Source organism: Eulemur rufifrons, chromosome 7 (genome assembly GCF_041146395.1).
Source record: "Eulemur rufifrons isolate Redbay chromosome 7, OSU_ERuf_1, whole genome shotgun sequence".
NCBI lineage: Eukaryota > Metazoa > Chordata > Mammalia > Primates > Lemuridae > Eulemur > Eulemur rufifrons.
In genome coordinates, this window is record NC_090989.1 from 104,476,108 (window position 1) to 104,495,261 (window position 19,154).

The 19,154-nt window shown below is 34.3% G+C and overlaps 1 protein-coding gene across 2 annotated transcripts in view; it reads left to right on the forward strand.

Annotated features, from left to right (window-relative positions):
• Positions 1 to 19,154, forward strand: part of DHX36 (DEAH-box helicase 36) — a 50,521-nt gene that overhangs the window by 8,431 nt on the left and 22,936 nt on the right. For both annotated transcript variants that reach the window (XM_069473066.1, XM_069473067.1), the window contains exons 4-12: positions 7,364 to 7,402; positions 8,751 to 8,921; positions 10,949 to 11,028; positions 11,757 to 11,831; positions 11,966 to 12,132; positions 13,873 to 13,954; positions 17,927 to 18,067; positions 18,362 to 18,464; positions 18,833 to 18,920. In XM_069473066.1, the coding sequence (XP_069329167.1) occupies positions 7,364 to 7,402; positions 8,751 to 8,921; positions 10,949 to 11,028; positions 11,757 to 11,831; positions 11,966 to 12,132; positions 13,873 to 13,954; positions 17,927 to 18,067; positions 18,362 to 18,464; positions 18,833 to 18,920 (946 nt within the window). The remainder of the gene's footprint in view (positions 1 to 7,363; positions 7,403 to 8,750; positions 8,922 to 10,948; positions 11,029 to 11,756; positions 11,832 to 11,965; positions 12,133 to 13,872; positions 13,955 to 17,926; positions 18,068 to 18,361; positions 18,465 to 18,832; positions 18,921 to 19,154) is intronic.

The following is a 19,154-nucleotide window of genomic DNA, read 5'->3' on the forward strand; positions in this document are numbered from 1 at the left end:
TACAGGCATATAATGTGAATTAAATCAGGGTCATTGGTATATCTGTCACCTAAGGCATTTGTCATTTGTTTGTGTTGGGAACATTCCATTTCCACTCTTTCAGTTCTTTTAAAGTATACCCTAACTTGTTGATTATAGTCACTTTATTGTGCTATCAAATATTGTTCATTCTATCTAACTATATTTTTATACTCAGTAACCATCCCTACTTTATTCTCCTGTCGCCACTACCCTTCCCAGCCTCTGGTACCCTGGTAACCATCATTCCATTTTCTATCTCCAGGAGGTCAATTGTTTTTAATATTTAGCTCCCACACATGAGTGAGATTTATCTTTCTGTGCTTGGCTTATTTCACTTAACACAGTGTTCTCTAGTTCCATCCATGGTGTGGCAAATGGTAGGATTTCATTCTTTCTTTTTTTTTTTTTTTTTGAGACAGAGTCTCACTCTTGCCCTGGCTAGAGTGCTGTGGTGTCAGCCTAGCTCACAGCAACCTCAAACTCCTGGGCTCAAGCGATCCTTCTGCCTCAGCCTCCCGAGTAGCTGGGACTACAGGCATGTGCCACCATGCCCGACTAATTTTTTTCTATATATTTTTAGTTGTCTAACTAATTTCTTTCTATTTTTAGTAGAGACAGGGTCTCGCTCTTGCTCAGGCTGGTGTGGAACTCCTGAGCTCAAAATGATCCTCCTGCCTCAGAGTGCTAGGATTCCAAGCGTGAGCCACCACGCCCGGCCCGATTTCATTCCTTTTTGTGGCTATATGATATTTAATTGTAAATATGTACCACAGTTTCTTTATCCATTCATCACTGATGGACTTTTAGGTTGATTTGAAATCTTGGCTATTATGAATAGTCTTGCAGTAAACATGGGAATGCAGATATTTTTTCAATAGACTGAATTCCTATTCTTTGGATATATATGGAACACCTAGGATTGGGATTGGTGGGTCACATGGTAGTTCTATTTTTAGTTTTTTGAGGAGCCTCCATATTCTTCTCCATAGTGGTTGCACTAATTCACATACCCATCAAAAGCATACAAGGGTTTCCCTTTCTCCACATCCTCACCAGCATTTGTTATTGCCTGAGATTTGATAAAAGCCATTTTAACTAGGGTGAGATGATATCTCCTTGTAATTTTAATATACATTTTTCTGATGACTAATGATGTTGAGCATTTTTTCATATACCTGTTGGCCATTTGTATGGCTTTTTTGAGAAATGTCTATTCAGACCCTTTGCCCATTTTTTAATGGGATTATTTGGTTTTTTTTTCCCTATTGAGTAGTTGGAGCTCCGTATATATTCTAGTTATTAATCACTTGTCAGATGGGTAGTCTGGACATATTTTCTCTCATTATGTGGGTTGCCTGTTAACTTTGTGGGTTGTTTCCTTTGCTTTGTAGAAGCTTTTTAGCTTAATGTGATCCCATTTGTCCAATTTTGCTTCGGTTGCCTGTGCTTTGGGGATATTACTCGAGAAGTCCTTGCCCAGACCAATGTCTTGAAGTATTTCCCCAATGTTTTCTTTTAGTAGTTTCATAGTTTCAGGTCTTAGATTTAAGTCTTTAATCCATTTTGTTGTGATTTTTTGTATATGGTGAGAGATAGGGGTCTAGTTTCTTTCTTCTGCATATGGATATCCAGTTTTCCCAGTACTATTTATTGAAGAAACTGTCATTTTATGTTCTTGGCACCTTTGTCAAAGATGAGCTCACGATAGATGTATTTCTTTATTTTTGGGTTCTCTATTCTGTTCCATTGGTCTATGTGTCTGTTTTTATGCCAATACCATGCTATTTCAGTTACTATACATCTGTAGTGTAATTTGAAAAGTCAGGTAAAGTGATTCCTCCAGTTCTTTTTGCTCAGGTAGTTTTGGCTATTGTGGGTCTTTAGTGGTTCTCTATAAATTTTAGGATTATTTTTCCTATTTCTGTGACAAATGTCATTGGTATTTTGATGAGAATTGCGTTGAATCTATAGATTGATTTGGCTAGTCTGAACATTTTAACGATATTGATTCTTCCAATCTATGAGCATGGAATATCCTTTTTTATATTGGCTTCAATTTTTTTCATCAATGTTTTATAGTTTTCGTTATAGAGATCCTTTACTTTGGTTAAGTTTATTCCCAGATATTTTATTTGTGGCTATTATAAATGGGATACATTTCTTGGTTTCTTTTTCAGATTGTTTACTGTTGGCATATAAAAATGCTGCTGATTTTTGTATGTTGATTTTATATCCTGCAACTTTACTGAATTTGGTTTTTATCGGTTCTAATAGTTTTTTTTGTTGAGTCTTTAGGTTTTTCTAGATACAAGATCATATTAGCAAACAAGGATAATTTGACTTCTTCCTTTCCAGTTTGGATGCTCTTTATTTCTCTTTCTTTCTCTTGTCTGATTGTTCTAGCTAGAACTTGTGTTGAATAACAGTGGTGAAAGTGGACATCCTTGTCTTGTTCCTTAGAGGAAAGGCTTTCAGTTTTTCCCCATTCAGTGTACTGCTACTTGTGAGTTTGTCATAGATGGCTTTTATTGTATAATTCCTTCTATACCCAGATTTTTAAGGATTTTTTTTTATCATGAAGGAATGTTGAGTTTTATCAAATACTTTTTCAGCATCAGTTGAAATGATCATATGGTTTTTGTCCTTTGTTCTGTTGATATGATGTAGCACATTGATAGATTTGCATATGTTGAACCATCCTTGTGTACCTGGAATGAATTCCACTTGATCATGATGAATAATCCTTTTAATGCCTTGTTGAATTCATTTGCTCGCATTTTGTTGAGGATTTTTGCATCTATGTTCACCAGAGATGTTGGCCTATAGTTTTCTTTTTTTGTTGTGTCTTTGCCTGGTTTTGGTATCAGGGTACTACAGGCTTCCTAAAATGAGTTTGGGAATATCCCCTCCTCAGTTTTTTGGAGTAGTATAAGTAGGATTGGTATTAGTTCTTTGAGTGGTTGGTAGTATTCAGCAGTGAAACTATGGGGTCCTGGGCTTTTCTTTGATGGGAGACTTTTTATTACTACTTCTGTCTTGTTACTTGTCATTGGTTTATTCAGGTTTTGGATTTTTTGGACTTTTTCCTGGTAGGTTGTGTGTGTCTGGGAATTTATCCATTTCTTTTAGGTTTTTTTAATTTATTAGCATATAGTTGCTCATAGTAGTCTTCTAATGATCCTTTGAATTTCTCCATTATCAGTTGTAATGTCTCCTTTTTCATCTCCGATTTTATATAAGTTTTCTCCTTTTTTCTTAGTCTGGCTAAAGGTGTGTCAATTTTATCTTTTCAAAAAATCACCTTTCTGTTTCGTTGATCTTTTGGCGTTTTTTTTGTTTCAGTTTCATTTTTTTCTGCTCTGATCTTTATTTCTTTTGATTTGGGGTTTGGTTTGCACTTCTTTTTCTAATTCTTTGAGATGCATTGTTAGATTTATTTGAAGCTTTTCTACTTATTTTGATGTAGACACTTATTGCTGTTAACTTTCCTTTTATTACTGTTTTGCTGTATCCCATAGATTTCTATATGTTATATTTTTATTTGTTTTGAGAAATTTTTTAATTTCCTTCTTAATTTCTTCATTGACCCACTGGTTATTTAGGAGATATTGTTTAATTTCCATGTGTTTGTATAGTTTCCAGTGTTCTTCTTGCTTTCTAGTTTTATTCCATTGTGGTCAGAGAAAATAAAATACTTGGTATGATTTCAGTTTTTTTAAATTTCTTTGGACTTGTTTTGTGGGTTAAAATATGGTATATCCTTGAGAATGATCCATGAGCTAAGGGGAAAAACATGTATTCTGTAGCTGTTAGATGAAATGTTCTGTAAATATCTGTTAGGTTCATTTGGTCCATATAGTCCAGATTAAGTCCAGTGTTTCTTGGTTGACTTTGTGTCTGGAGGATCTGCCCACTGCTGAAAATGGAATGTTGAGGTCTCCAACAATTATTATACTGGGGTCTGTCTCTGTTTAGCTCTGATAATATTTGCTTTATGCATCTGGGTGCTCCAATGTTGGGTACATACGTATTTAGAATTGTTATATCCTCTTGCTGAATTGTTCCCTTTATCATTATATAATGACCTTCTTTGTCTCTTTTTACAGTTTTTGTCTTGAAATCTATTTTATCTGATAGAAGGATAGCTATTCCTCCTCTTTTTTGGCTTCCATTTGCATAGAATATCTTTTTCCATCCCTTTATTTTCGGTCCCTGTGTGTATTTATAGGTGAAGTGTGTTTCTTGCAGACAACATATAGTTGGCTCTTATTTTGTTATCCATTCAGCCACTCTTTGTCTTTTGATTGGAGAGTTTAATCCATTCACATTCAGTGTTATTGATAGGTAAGGATTTACTACTGCCATGTTGTTATTTGATTTCTGGTTGTTTTGTGGTCTTCTCTTTCTTACATCCTTCCTGTCTTTTCTTTGTTAAAAGGGATTTTCTCTGATAGTGTCTTTTAATTTCTTTTTATTTTTTGTGTGTCTGTAGTAGGTTTTTTTGATTTGAGGCTTACAAAAAAAAACACTAGGCTTACAAAAAAAGATTTTATAGCCAATTATTTTAAATATGTGAAAACTCCGCTTACAAACAAGCAAAGAGAAATCTCACCAAAATTCTACCCTTTAACTCCATCCTTCCCCTGCTTTTTAACTTTCTGTTGTTTTCATTCATATCTTTGTATACTCTCTCTCAAAAAATTGCTGTAGTTATTTCTTGATAGGTTTGTCTTTTAGTCTTCCTACTCAAGCAGTAGAGTATTCTGTATTTGTGTCCTTACTGCTACCAGTAGGTTTTATACCTTCATATGATTTCTTATTGTTTATTAATGTTCTTTTCTTTCATATTGAAGAACTCTTTTTATCATTTCTTGTAGGACAGGTCTGGTGTCCCTCAGCTTTTATTTGTTTGGGAAAGTCTTTGTTTCTCCTTCAAATTTGAAGGATATTTTTGCAGGATGTAATATTCTAGGCTTAAGATTTTTTACTTTAGCACTTTTCCACTCTCTCCTGGCATGTAAAGTTTCCACTGAGAGGTCTACTACCCAACATATTGGAGCTCCTTTATGTTATTGTTTTCTTTATGTTATGATCGCTCACCTGATTTCTGGTTCTTCTGCAGGTGCTTGCTTGTATGGATAGTTGTTGAATTTGGTGTTCTTGCAGAAGGACAATTGCTGGAGGTTTCTGTTTGGCCATCTTGCTCCGTCCCATCTCCTAAATTCTGTTCTTGACCATCAATTTAAGAAATCAGTCAATCAGCCCATCAATCTTTTATCATTTGTTGAACGCCTATTATATGCGGTGATGCTGGCAATTTCTTCTTTAACCTAGAATTACTTTCCATTTCCTATGACTTTGTGGCCTTTACTGAAAACTCATTTTCTAATTTTATTTTTAAATTAAATTTTTTCCCTTTCAATAAAGGAAGTTTATTAAAATTGACTTCATTTTTATGCCACAGAATATTTTTTCATGTTATATTATTTACCTAGTTGAATGTAAATCATACTACCGCTTCTTAGTGTTTTTACATAGTATAGGTCCCATAAAAGTTTTCAAAATTGGAAATTGTCACAAAAATAAAAGAAATCTAGGAAAGAATTAGTCACTCCTTTTTTAGTATTCCAGTCATAATTCAATAAATTTACAATTACAAGTAGCTTAAATGTGTCAGAAACTGATACTTCCCCCCCCCAATTATTTATTTATTTATTTTTTAATTTCAGCTTATGGGGATACAAATGTTTAGGTTACGCATATTGCCCTGGCTCCCCCAACCCCCCACCCCATCAGAGCTTCAACCGTGTCCATCCCCCAGATGGTGTGCATTGCATTCATTATGTATGTACATACCTATCCCTTCCTCCTCCCTCCCATCTGACCAACGCCCTATAAATGTTATTCCTTTATGTGTGCTTAGGTGTTGATCAGTGAAAACAATTTGATGGTGAGTACGTGTGGTGCTTATTTTTCCATTCTTGAGATACTTCACTTAGTAGAATGGGTTCCAGCTCTATCCAGGAAAATACAAGAGATACTATATCACCATTGTTTCTTATAGCTGAATAGTACTCTGTGGTGTACATTTTATTAATCCACTCATGTATTAATGGGCACTTGGGTTGTTTCCACATCTTTGCAATTGTGAATTGTGCTGCTGTAAATATTCGAGTGCAGATGTCTTTTTTATAGAATGTCTTTTGTTCTTTTGAGTAGATGCCCAGTAATGGGATTGCTGGATCAAATGGTAGATCTATTTGTATCTCTTTAAGGTATCTCCATATTGCTTTCCACAGAGGTTGCACTAATTTGCAGTCCCACCAGCAGTGTATGAGTGTTCCTATCTCTCTGCATCCACGCCAACATTTATTGAGAAACTGATACTTTTTTTTTTTTTTTTTTTTTTTTTTTTGAGACAGAGTCTCACTTTGTTGCCCGGGCTAGAGTGAGTGCCATGGCGTCAGCCTAGCTCACAGCAACCTCAAACTCCTGGGCTCAAGTGATCCTACTGCCTCAGCCTCCCGAGTAGCTAGGACTACAGGCATGCACCACCATGCCCGGCTAATTTTTTCTATATATATTTTAGTTGTCCATATAATTTCTTTCTATTTTTAGTAGAGACGGGGTCTCGCTCTTGCTCAGGCTGGTCTCGAACTTCTGACCTTGAGCGATCCACCCGCCTCGGCCTCCCAGAGTGCTAGGATTACAGGCGTGAGCCACCACGCCTGGCCGAGAAACTGATACTTTTTATGTAAAAATTTTTCATTCAGATCTATTGGCAACCATATGAGATAAACCTTTTGAGGCATTCATGCTCCAAATTTGACTTAACTAAGATCATAGTTATAAAATGGCAGCACTAGATTTTTTGACTCCAGATATTACTTGTTTTAGGCTATCTCTTATACTCAAAGGCACATACCCTGAAATAATCTTTGAATCTGCTGCGGTGCCTGATGTATTAGTAAATGGTGCACTGATGGGTTGGGAAAAGAGTGTGGTATAGAAATCAAATCTAAGTTGAATATATAAAATGGAAATATGTAGAAAAATGGTAAAAATAATTTAGGGATTATTAGAGTGCTAGTAGATGATAGATCTGATTTTATTTACTGTTACAAACTTTAAAGAAGTGTCTTCATTCTGTTGAATGTGATAGAATTCTATTTTTGAGTGTTTCAAAATTAAAAAGGATTGGTAAATTCCTTAAGTGTTGAAACTTCACACAAGCCATAGTAAAAATACTTTTGGACATATTTACCTATGTTTTATCCTGATTACCACGATTATATTTGATTACATTTCTCTTATGAAAATTTAAATTTTTGTTTAATTTCAGCATTTCAGAGAAAAGCTGCCTTCATATGGAATGCGAAAGGTAAAATTTACTTTGATTTGCAAAGTAATTACACAATTTTTGTAAAAGCTCTGTGTCAAGAAAAATATAAATTAATGAACCTTCTCCTATAGGGTATTATTAGACCTTAATTTTGTTCTTTTGAATTGTTGGAAGGTCAAAAAGAAAAAAGGGTCATGAAAGAATTTTCCTGATGTTTTTTCATACTTTTGTACATAATTGAAATCTGTGGAGTTTAAAAAATAGAATTTTTTACTCTAGATAAATAATTTAATTCAAGACCAAACACTTCAATTATAATTGAGGCACTACTAAAAATATAGCGCTTTAATTAATTACACGTTATAACAGTCACCTAACGTAGAATAGTGTAGTCCCTCATCCTTTTCTGTTCTCCCAATCTTATTTTATTTATTTATGTTTTTGCTCTTTATAGCATTTATTACCACCTGACATCTGTATGTCTTCCCTTCCTAGGCCAATGTAAGTTGTTGAGGATAGAGTTTGTTTTGTTTACTTTGTATCTCTTGACTCAAAACAGTGCCTGTCATTTTATAGACATCTGGTAAATAATTATTGAATGAATGAATCGTATTCCACTTCTCAGTGTTTACCAGCTATAATTTCAGTGTTTAAACTTAAAACTTGTTTTGATATATAAAGTATGTTTAGAATAGATGGGGAATTTTTAAAAGGTAGGTTTTCACATTAAATTGTTTTGTAGATAAAAATAACCCTTAACACACTTCTGAAAGGATGGTTTTGTTTATACAGTGAACGTTGTTATTAAAAATATTAATATATGTCTAAAATTTTTAAGAAAGATCTTCCCCAAATGTGAGGTTTTCTAGATACCTAGAGTTTACCCATTTGATTTAGGTATTTAAAAACTTTATTTTAATTATTTGAAAGGAAATCTTAAAATATGTTATATTCTTCCTTGTTACTAAAACAATACATAAAACTTGTTCTGCAGACAAAGCCATATTTATGAATTATGATATAAGTTCCTGATATTCTCAGTAGTTGTTTAGGCCAGGGGTTTGATTTGTAGTCAGTAGCCCCATATATCAGTATTCCTTTAATTTAATGTCAATTCTTATGCATGGAACTTAGGAGCTCTCATTTTTGTCAGTACATTTTCCTTTAATAGTGCCTTGGCTATATTCTTTATAATTTGATGCTACTTATCTCTTAAAAGTAGTAGACCCAGATATCTAAACTTGCCAGTATTGCATATGACAAAATTTAGAAAGCATTAAATTGTTTATTAAGAACAATTACCTTCAATTTGGTAGAATTTTGATTAATATCCTTTCAGACTTGGTCGATGTATGATATTTTTCTCTTATTTTCCTTTTTGAAATAGGAATTGTTGAATTTAATTGATAACCATCAGGTAACTGTAATAAGTGGTGAAACCGGTTGTGGAAAAACCACTCAAGTTACTCAGTTTATTTTGGATAACTACATTGAAAGGGGAAAAGGATCTGCTTGCAGAATAGTTTGTACTCAGCCAAGAAGAATTAGTGCCATTTCAGTAAGTAATCTCTCAGTTTTAAAATTTTCCCCTTTTTTAAGTAATCTTGCTAGAATCTACTGATTTGGAAGGTTTAGGATGATTCTTAGTTAGACTTAGTATTTGTAGCTATGAAAGCAAATATTTGGTAGTAAAGGCAAAAAGATTGAGTGACCTCTGTCTTACAGATAATAGATATTTCTGAATTCAAGATAAATTGTAAATCCAGAAAAATTTCATTATAAACCCAAAAGAATGAAAAATTGATAAAATGTTTATAGAATTGATTTTAAGCTTCAAGTGATCTCCATCATTGGATGCTTTAAATTTTACTTTGGTTTATTTAATATTGTTTTCAATTCCGATTGTCTTTTTAGTGCACAAATACACTGAATGGTGGTCAAAGTGCCTTGCCTTTTTTAAAGCTGCATTTCTATAGTCAGTGGTTTTTGAATGCATCTATGCAATAAGAAGAAATTTATCATTGAGGAAAAATAAGGCTTATTTCAAGTTTCTATTGTTAGCTTAAGTGATCTATCTTGGCTGTCTAATCTTGCTAAATCCAAAATTTTGAGAAGGTAAGCACAAATAACAGTTATAAGTACATGTTATTACAGGTTGAGCATCTGAAGTCTGAAATACTCCAAAATCTGAAAACTTTTGGAGCAGTGCCAACAAATGCTCATTGGAGCATTTCAGATTTGGGATTTTCAGGTTTGGGATGCTTAACCAAAGGTAAGTATAATGCAAGTATTCCAAAATCCAAAAAAATTAGAAATCCAAAATACTTCTGGTCACAGGCATTTCAGATGAGGGATAATCAACTTATACAAATAACATTGGTTTTTTTGTATTTTTTATTGTTGTTTTTAGATAACATAGTTAAGTATTTAAGTTATATATTCTTTAAAGGTGTTTGAGGCTTCTTATATAACATTCAGTGTGTATAGTAAATTTATTTCTATGTTATATATTATAATTCTGTGTGTAAATTTAAATTATGGAGTTTTACGGTTGTCTTTGATTTTATGATAATGCTGTTTATCATATCTACAACATTTAATATAGAATCTGTGGTTAGGAACTACATTACCAATTATGGCAATATTTGGCAGTAAATATGGTATATATTTTTAGCTATAGTTTCTAAAAAAATACTGGAAAAAGAGCAACAGTCTTCACCCTTTTATGGGGGACCATATTCCTGGAAATTGTGTAAGATCACAGAATGTTTAAGAGTAAACCACTTTTGTCATAACAAAATTATGTAGTTAGACTTAAGTGTCATTTTTCTCTAATACATGGTAGTTACCATAGATACTGACAGGAAAAAATACCAACTAGGTTTTTTTTTTATTATTTGTTCCAGGATCTGTTGAAATGGGCAGGTTAATGTGGTCTAAGTCAGTGTATACTGGATATACTGATTGGAAAGTTTTACATCTTAAAAATTAACTATGTGATTTTCTATTTCTGACCTCATATTACCCCTGTTCTGTCACAAGATAACTGTTGGTCACTTTTAGTTACGCAAATCAGTATTAGATTAAAACATTTCATCTATCCAGAACTTGTCTTTGATAGCCATAACTTTGAAAGCATAACCAAGAACTAGAACTTCAGCAACACCAGTTTCTACCACAAACAAAAAAACAAAAAAAAGTATCAACATGTACTTGCCTTTAAATTACACGCAAGTTGTACAAGTTAGACCATGGTTTCCAACTCTTTTAGAAAAGACAAAAAGAATGGCAAAAATTAAGGAAAGGATGCTATAGAAAGGCAGTTTGAAAATCGTGATGAGATAGAATTTGACTTTGAAGGACTTTGTAAGAGGGAATGAAATGTCATAAGCAAGTAGTCTACAGCTCTTAAGGGAGGCACACACGATTTTACATTCCTCAGATTTTAATAAATATCTTTACTTTTTTAACTCATCTAAAATCTGAAGAACAATTTTTCAGCAATCCCAGAATTTCATAGATGCTCAGGGTGTTTGTTCTAAAGGAAATTGTATTTTTTTTGTAACTATTTTATTTGAATTAAAGGTTGCAGAGAGAGTGGCTGCAGAAAGGGCAGAATCTTGTGGCAATGGTAATAGTACTGGATACCAAATTCGTCTCCAGAGGTAAGAAGTGTTCATTTCTTGTGTACAGATTGATTGTGGTAAAACTTTAAAGCTGGAGATTGAAAAGCTGGGTTATTACTATTAGAAGTAACATTTAAAGCAATTGCAGCATAGATGGCTTGCCACCACCAACTCATCTTTTAACCTCAAATCAGTTTTGGATTATCTGTTTTAATTGTGCTTTTACATTTCGTAATGATTAGAAAAATAACTTTTTTCCTGGACCTACATCAGTAGACCATCAGTCCCCCTGAAAAGATGTTCTCCTATCCCTTTTGGTGCTACCTACCCACCCCTGACTGACTTTATTGATTTTGGTATCTTTAATCCCCTATCCAACTCCACTATACAGTACTTCTTTAGTCCTTTTCCAGAGCTCAGGATTCCATTTACTGTTTTAAACGAGCAGACTTTCTGATCACTGAGCCAGAAATTTAGGCCTCATAAGTAATTCAGTCGTTCTCCAAATTTTAATAGTTATACCTTTAGAAAGAAATCATTAACATCATATTATGACAACAAAGATAATATATAGTTAACTTGAATATAGTATTTCCCATTTCTCTATTGTGGTAGTTGTTCTTATAATTAAAAACTTAAGTATGAAGATTTTCATTAAAACTGAAAGCACTGCTAAAATTGGAGATTTTTTTTGCAACTTTTGTGGTACATAGTAAATTATTAGAAAAGAAAACCAATAATTATTGATTCCTATCTTTCATTGACAGTCGGTTGCCAAGGAAACAGGGTTCTATCTTATACTGTACAACAGGAATTATCCTTCAGTGGCTCCAGTCAGACCCGTGAGTATGTTTCAATTGAGGAAATAAATATTATCAAAACTTGTAATTATTAAATTGGTTTTAACTAGTTGTTGAAGAAAACCTATTGTTTCTAAATTTTGTACTGAATTACATACTTCACACTTCTGCTTTAGGTGTTTGTCCAGTGTTAGTCATATCGTGCTTGATGAAATTCATGAAAGAAATCTACAGTCAGATGTTTTAATGACTGTTATTAAAGATCTTCTCAACTTTCGTTCTAACCTGAAAGTAATATTGATGAGTGCAACATTGAATGCTGAGAAATTTTCAGAATATTTTGGTGAGTAAAATTTATGATTATTATACGAGTAAAGGTATCACAAAACCACTAAATTTAATTTTTAAAAAAACTAATACAGGCCGGACGTGGTAGCTCACGCCTGTAATCCTAGCACTCTGGGAGGCCGAGGCGGGTAGATTGTTTGAGCTCAGGAGTTTGAGACCAGCCTGAGCAAGAGCGAGACTCCGTCTCTACTAAAAATATATATAGAAAAAATTAGCCGGGCATGCTGGCGAATGCCTGTAGTCCCAGCTACTTGGGAGGCTGAGGCAGAAGGATTGCTTGAGCCAGGAGTTTGAGGTTGCTGTGAGCTAGGCTGATGCCACGGCACTCTAGCCCGGGCAACAGAGTGAGACTCTGTCTCGAAAAAAAAAAAATAATAATAATACCGTACTAGGTACATAGTAGTCAAAATAAATGTTTAGCAATTCATTTTATTTTAGTATTGTCTTACCCTCTGATTTCATGGATTGGAGAACTGGGCCTCTTTTTAACTCATAATGAGGACATGTAGATTCTTGGTGCTACAATTAAGATTATATCATTGAAATCAAACCACAGATTCAAATAATTTTATAAACTTTTTTTGTGATTCTTCTGTAGCTTTTGTGTACTTTTTCAGGCTAGAGTGGCAGTTTGCTAATAATACTACTAGTAACCACTTATGGAAGATACCTTCCACATGCCAGGTAGCGTATTTGGCACTTTTGTCTTTATTAATCCTCATAATAAGGATTGTGAGGTAAGGACTATTATTATTCCCATTTGTACAGATGGGAAAGCAGCTTCAGAGCACTTAAGTAGCTTTCCCAAGGTTGCGTGATTAACAGAAGGATGAGAGGATCTAAACTGCATTTGACTAGCTACGAAGTTCATTCTTTTAAAATTATGCCTCACTGTCTTTCATGCTTACAAGTATGTGGCGGGGGGGATACAGAGAGAATTGAAATGTAACATAGCTATGTTTAATAAATGTTCTTGTTTTTGGCTTCTTAAGAGTTTTTAAAAATACATCCCAGTTAATTTTGAAAGTCTTGTAAGATTAGTTGGGGCAGATATTATTATTTTTTTTTATTTTTAAATGAGACACCCAGAACTAACATTGAACACCTTGCTCAAATTTATGCAAGTCAGAGGCAGATCAGTGCTACCGGCTCAGATATTTTGGCCTCTGATGAGATGTTGTTCTTTGTTAACAGTGTGTGCTGCTTGTTTTGTTTGTTATGAAAATATAAGTAGCATTGAAATAACAGTACTGACATAATTTTTTATTAGTGATTCTGAAATAGTAAATAATGATTTAATATTGGTTAGGTCTTATTTTGACCACTTTTCTCCCCTAATTCTGGGTGCCACAGGAATAGTGCTGCTTATCTAGATTTTAATAAAACTTGGATTCTGATGTGGCACCATCTTGGTTAATGATGAAAAAAAAATAGACTCCTAACAGATTTCAAGTGATTTCAACTTAAAATACTCTACTCTTTGATATTCTGTGTTATTTTGTAGAACTATAAGATGTCTGTATAGTTTAGTAGCAATAAAATGGTATTGAGTGAAGACTAGACTGCTGCTTTTTTTAAACTAGATATGGAAAAAATAGGGTAGAACTGTAAAAACTACAGAACCATTTTCTGAAGATAAGAATAGTAACAGTGTACTGTCCTATTTACAGCATATTGATTGTTTTCTTGAACATTTGAGTACAAATTTATGCTTATGTTTTATCTTCTGTAATAGGTAACTGTCCAATGATACACATACCTGGTTTTACTTTTCCGGTTGTAGAATATCTTTTGGAAGATATAATTGAAAAAATAAGGTAAGTAAACATTAGAAAACAAAAGAAATTAAAAAAGTACTAATATGTCACGTTTCTTACTTCAAACTTTAGTTTCAGAAACTCACCATTGACTACTTCTTTCTAAAACATTTTTCTATGAATTAGGGATTCATAAACTTGGCTGCACATTAAAATCACCTGGACCTTTTTAAAATCCACATGCTCGATTCTTTCCACCTTAATTACATTATAATGTCTGGGGCGGTAGTCAAGCATCAGTATTTTTTGAAGATCCTTGGCAGCAAAGTTAGGCAACCTCTGTCTTTAATATTTGAATGTCTTTTCTGGTTCTCCTACCTGTTTTCCATTCTGCTTTGCTGGCTTCCATTGCCCACCCTTTGAATATGATTTCACCCCAGCGTTCACAGTCTTTTACGTTTTCACTGTGCCATCCTATCTATTTCCATGACCATAGTTCTATATTTTCACAGCTCTTAACATTGTAGCTTCAGGACTAATGTTCTTCCTAAATTCTAAACTTGTTTTCTATTCAGCAGCATTCCAGTACCACAGAACCCTTAAACCTACATTTTTGAAGCCAAAATCATTACCTTGCATTTGATCTCCACCGTTCATTCTCCTACCAATAAAATAAAACAACATGTCTTGCCTAGTACACCTTAGAATGGTTAATGATATTATTCTCTGCCCAGTTCTCTCATTCATAAATCAAAAGAGCTAATATTTCAAGCAGTTATGTACCAGGATATGCTAATTGCTTTACATGCTGAGTAACCAAGTTCCTCTAAGTCATTTTGTACTTTTCCTCCAGCACACACAACCGTTCTTCTTAAACATGCCTTCTCATTGTTATTTCTTTACTTAAGTTTCTTATTATTTTTCCTGCTCTAATAGGTTCTCTTTTGGTACTGTGGTCTTCACTCTTGCAACTGCTACCATGTATTTTCCTAAAAACAAATCTTATCATGTGAGCTTTCTCCCCGTGGTCAAGCCTCTTGCATATGTGATATCTCTTTAAAAAACCATTTAAGAGTCTTTTTTGGTTGGTCATGGGCTATAGCAGAGTACTTCAGCTGGTATGCCCGAGTTATTGATCCCCTTAACACCCTGGCCACAGGTCTTTAACTGCTAGGAGCCTTCTCTAGGGGGCTATACAGAATTATAGTTATATTGCTTGATGGGAACAGGTCTGGGAAAACACAGCCCCATAGGATCAGGTTCAGTTCCTTAGCTAATCATCCCAAGGCCCTTTACAGTCTGGCCCCATGCTCTTTTTCTCATCCAAGTGCTAGCCAGGCCCAAACCTATGTAGCTTCCGAGCTCAGATGACATCCGGTGTGTTCAGGGTGGTATGGCCATAGACCCCATCCTCTTTTTCTAGCTTCATTTCCCAATCATGTATTTCATAACTTGCCCATGCTAAATGTACTATTCTCTCATGTGCCAGGCATGAGTTTGTGCTGTTACATGTTATCTCCTCTTTTTAAACCTTTGTTTGTCATCTTCTTCACCCTTTGATCTGTAAACTATTGGTTATTGTAAGAAAAGTCCTAGCCTAGTTACCTGTTAAGCCTTCTCTGATACCTCTCACAGACTCAGTTGCTTTCTCATCTAGACTCCTGTAGCACTTTTATCTTATCTGTTATAACACTTACCTTATTTACCATGTGGTATATCTCTTTATACACTTTATATTTGCCTCTTGCATTAAATTTCAAACTTTTCAAGGTCCAGAATTTTGTCTTGTTCATAGCACAGTGCCTGGCCTACAGTAAACATCTGAAGAAATAAAGGGATAGTTGTAGAAACTCTTGTGATGAGATTTTTCAAGACTATGTAGCTCACTTGTTAAACAAGAAAACCAGGAAGTGAAAGTGGGAAGGTGAGAGCAAAGATCCTACAGCTTATTTTACATGGGGAAAAGTGTACTGAATTTTGAATGGACATTTATATAATAAGTATTTTTTTTAATATTATTCTCCTTTTTTCTTTTCCTTGTTTCCCTTAAAAAACTAAATGTGAACAAATAACAAGTACTTATTAAGCTTTGCTGTATGTCTTGTACTGTAGTAGGGTCTGAGCATAAAGCAAGGAAAGACTTGGTATATGCCCTCAGTATTTATGTCTAGACAGGGAGACTTATAAGACTGGACAAGTCAGGAAAGCAGTGATGATCAGTAGGAAGGGAAATTGTATGTTAGAGAGGGTAGCACTTACTAAAAGTGAGAGAGACAGCATGTGATGGTTTTCCATGCCCTGGTTTTATCATCAGTGGCTATAAATTTTTTACGTATTCTCTTCTCAATTCTGTTTTCTACCATGTCTCCCACTTCATATCATGGCACATTTAGCAATTGCTTTCTAAGAAAATAATAGGCAACAGCTTGACAATTAAAGAAAACAAAGTTTTGGGGATCAGTAAGCTAAAGTTACATGATGATAAATTGCTTTCTTAAGCTCCCTAGAAGGCGTAGCTAAGGGGTCTATTGAATCAAAAGGATGATGTCTGTGCATTTGCCATCCCCTATCCAGCTCTAAGAGGACAATAGGAGGAGGGTGGTCATTGATTAGAGATTTTCATCAGACGCCTCCAGCTGTCTGCTTCCCAGAAGAAGAGCTGCACAGCAGGGAAGTAGGACGGAGGAAACACGATTGTCAGACCAAGAGTAGGGCAAGCTGACATGGAAGGTTCTGATTCAGTACTGTGATTGGGGATGAGGATAGAGTTGAAGGTTATCTCTGTTTTTAGAATTTTTGGAAAGGGAACCAACTGTGGGTCCATACTGCTGACTAGGACCAGTCTCTGCCTCAGGTTGCCCTACTTCAAGTTGGTGCCTCTATATGTATTGAAGACTTAGGGGAATCCTGGGTCCCAGGTACTGAATAGGGAAGGGGATTAACACTTTTTAGCTGTCTACTATATATCAGCATTATGCTTTACTTTATCACATTTTTTAAAAATTCTCACGCCAATACTGTTATAAGGATATTAATCTCTCAAGTAAGAAAACTAAAAGCCAGATAGTAGGGTGGAGAACCTGTGGCCTTCTGGATCCTTGAGTGTGGCCATTTGATTGAATCCAAATTTTACAGAACAAATCCTTTTAATAAAGGACAATAATACTGTCTGACTCTGAAGCCCATGCTCTACCGCCCCCTGCCCCAATTCCATCTCTATAGTATCCTATAAGTGCACTCAGAGGCTTTGGGGTTGAAGTGTAGGTTCATTTTTCTTTGTCTTTTTCCACTACTCCATGCCTCTCAGAACCCACGGTGGTAGATAGAATTCTTGGACAGGTGTGGCCTCTGTGTTTTTAGCAATCACTGTGGAGTGGTGGAATCATTGTATAGCACTGGGCTAACGCAAAGGACACTTGAATGTTGATTCCTGATCTGCCATTAGCTATAACTGTGTGACTGAGCAGAATTAAATAGTTCTCTAGCATGGGTCTGTAGGTCTGTGGATACACTATTTGAATCTCCTGGGGGCACTAATTAAAATTCTTAGATTAGCACACCCCAGGCAGACCTACTGAATCTAAATCACAAGGGTTAGGATTTAGGAATCTGTTTTTGAAGCTCCGCAGGGGATTCTTTTATGCAGTCAGATTTGGAAAACTTTTTAAAACTCTGAGTCTTTCAACTAGGCAGTCATTAACTGTTACTTTGGACTTATGTTAATGTTAAGTTTTGTTTCAGAGCAAACTTAAAATTGAAGGTAAAAGTTACTCTAAAATTTATTTTGACTACTAAATATGGTCTATGGGTTTATATACTTCAGTGCAGAAAAATAATTTTTATCTGAAATGTCAGGTTTTATGTATTATGAACATTTAGAAATAAACTGATATTTTAACTGGCATACACTTGCAAGTATAGTGAAAATGTTCTTTAAATCCTTTTGAAAATCCTAAATGTAAAAAGTCCCAGATATTAGCTAAAATCAAAGTTTCTAAAAAATGAAGGTATTTAAGGACATTTTTATTTTAGATATGTTCCAGAGCAAAAAGAACAGAGATCCCAGTTTAAGAGGGGTTTCATGCAAGGACATGTAAATCGGCAAGAAAAAGAAGAAAAAGAAACAATCTATAAAGAACGCTGGCCAGATTACATAAGGGAACTACGAAGGAAGTAAGTTTATTTTGTTGGAAGGTGAGAACACAGTGGGTAAATAAAACAAAGGGCAGTTGGGGGGTGGGGTTGTCTTCTGAATTTGTACACACTTAAAGTAATGTTTTGTGAATCTCATACTCCAGCTAAATACTATGCTGATTTGACTTTTAAACAGTGTTATCCCAGTAATTCTCTCCTATCTGTAGATTATTTTCCTCCATTTGCAGATTGAGTTAATTTTAAGCTTTTATAGCAAGTTAAGCCACAGGAAACTTTATCAAGTATTTTATGACTTCTGTTTAACTTTGATAGGTATTCTGCAAGTACTGTAGATGTTGTAGAAATGATGGATGATGATAAAGTTGATCTGAATTTGATTGCTGCTCTTATCCGATACATTGTTTTGGAAGAAGAGGTTAGTTTTATTTTTTTTTCAAGTAACATGATTTTAATTTTATTAATGTATCAAAGCCATGAAAAAAATAATTTTCCTAAATGCTTTTAAAAATATACCATGGAAGAAATTGCTTGTGACACTAGAAATAAGAATCTCAAAATAGTAAAATATTGAGGCATTTGACCTGTTTGAGGAAAAGACTAAACAAATGAATTTACAGGTTATAAATCTTATTTTTAGAAAGTAAGATTTTGTTCTTTTAATTGTTAACTAAAATTATCCTGAGCTAGTATAATTTTAATGAACACTTAAGTGTTTAAACAATTTTACTGTTATTATGTTTTATTGATGTAATCCTTTGTAATGGTCATTTCTTCTTCACATAGGATGGTGCAATACTGGTCTTTTTACCAGGCTGGGACAATATCAGCACTTTACATGATCTTTTGATGTCACAAGTGATGTTTAAATCAGGTATTATATAAATGTATTACAGTTCCACAAGTGGTATTTGAATCATTAAATAGCACATTTTTTTTCCCTGTTTCATTTGAAAAGTCTTGCTGCTGGGGCTACCTTAGTGTTAAGAATTCGGTGATCTAAGCCAAGGTTGGGTTTTTTTAAAAGTCTGATCTTATCTAAAGTTCTGGGTCACAGACAAAGGTGGTGGGTTTATAGTGAAGCTCTTTATTTATTTAGTATTATGAA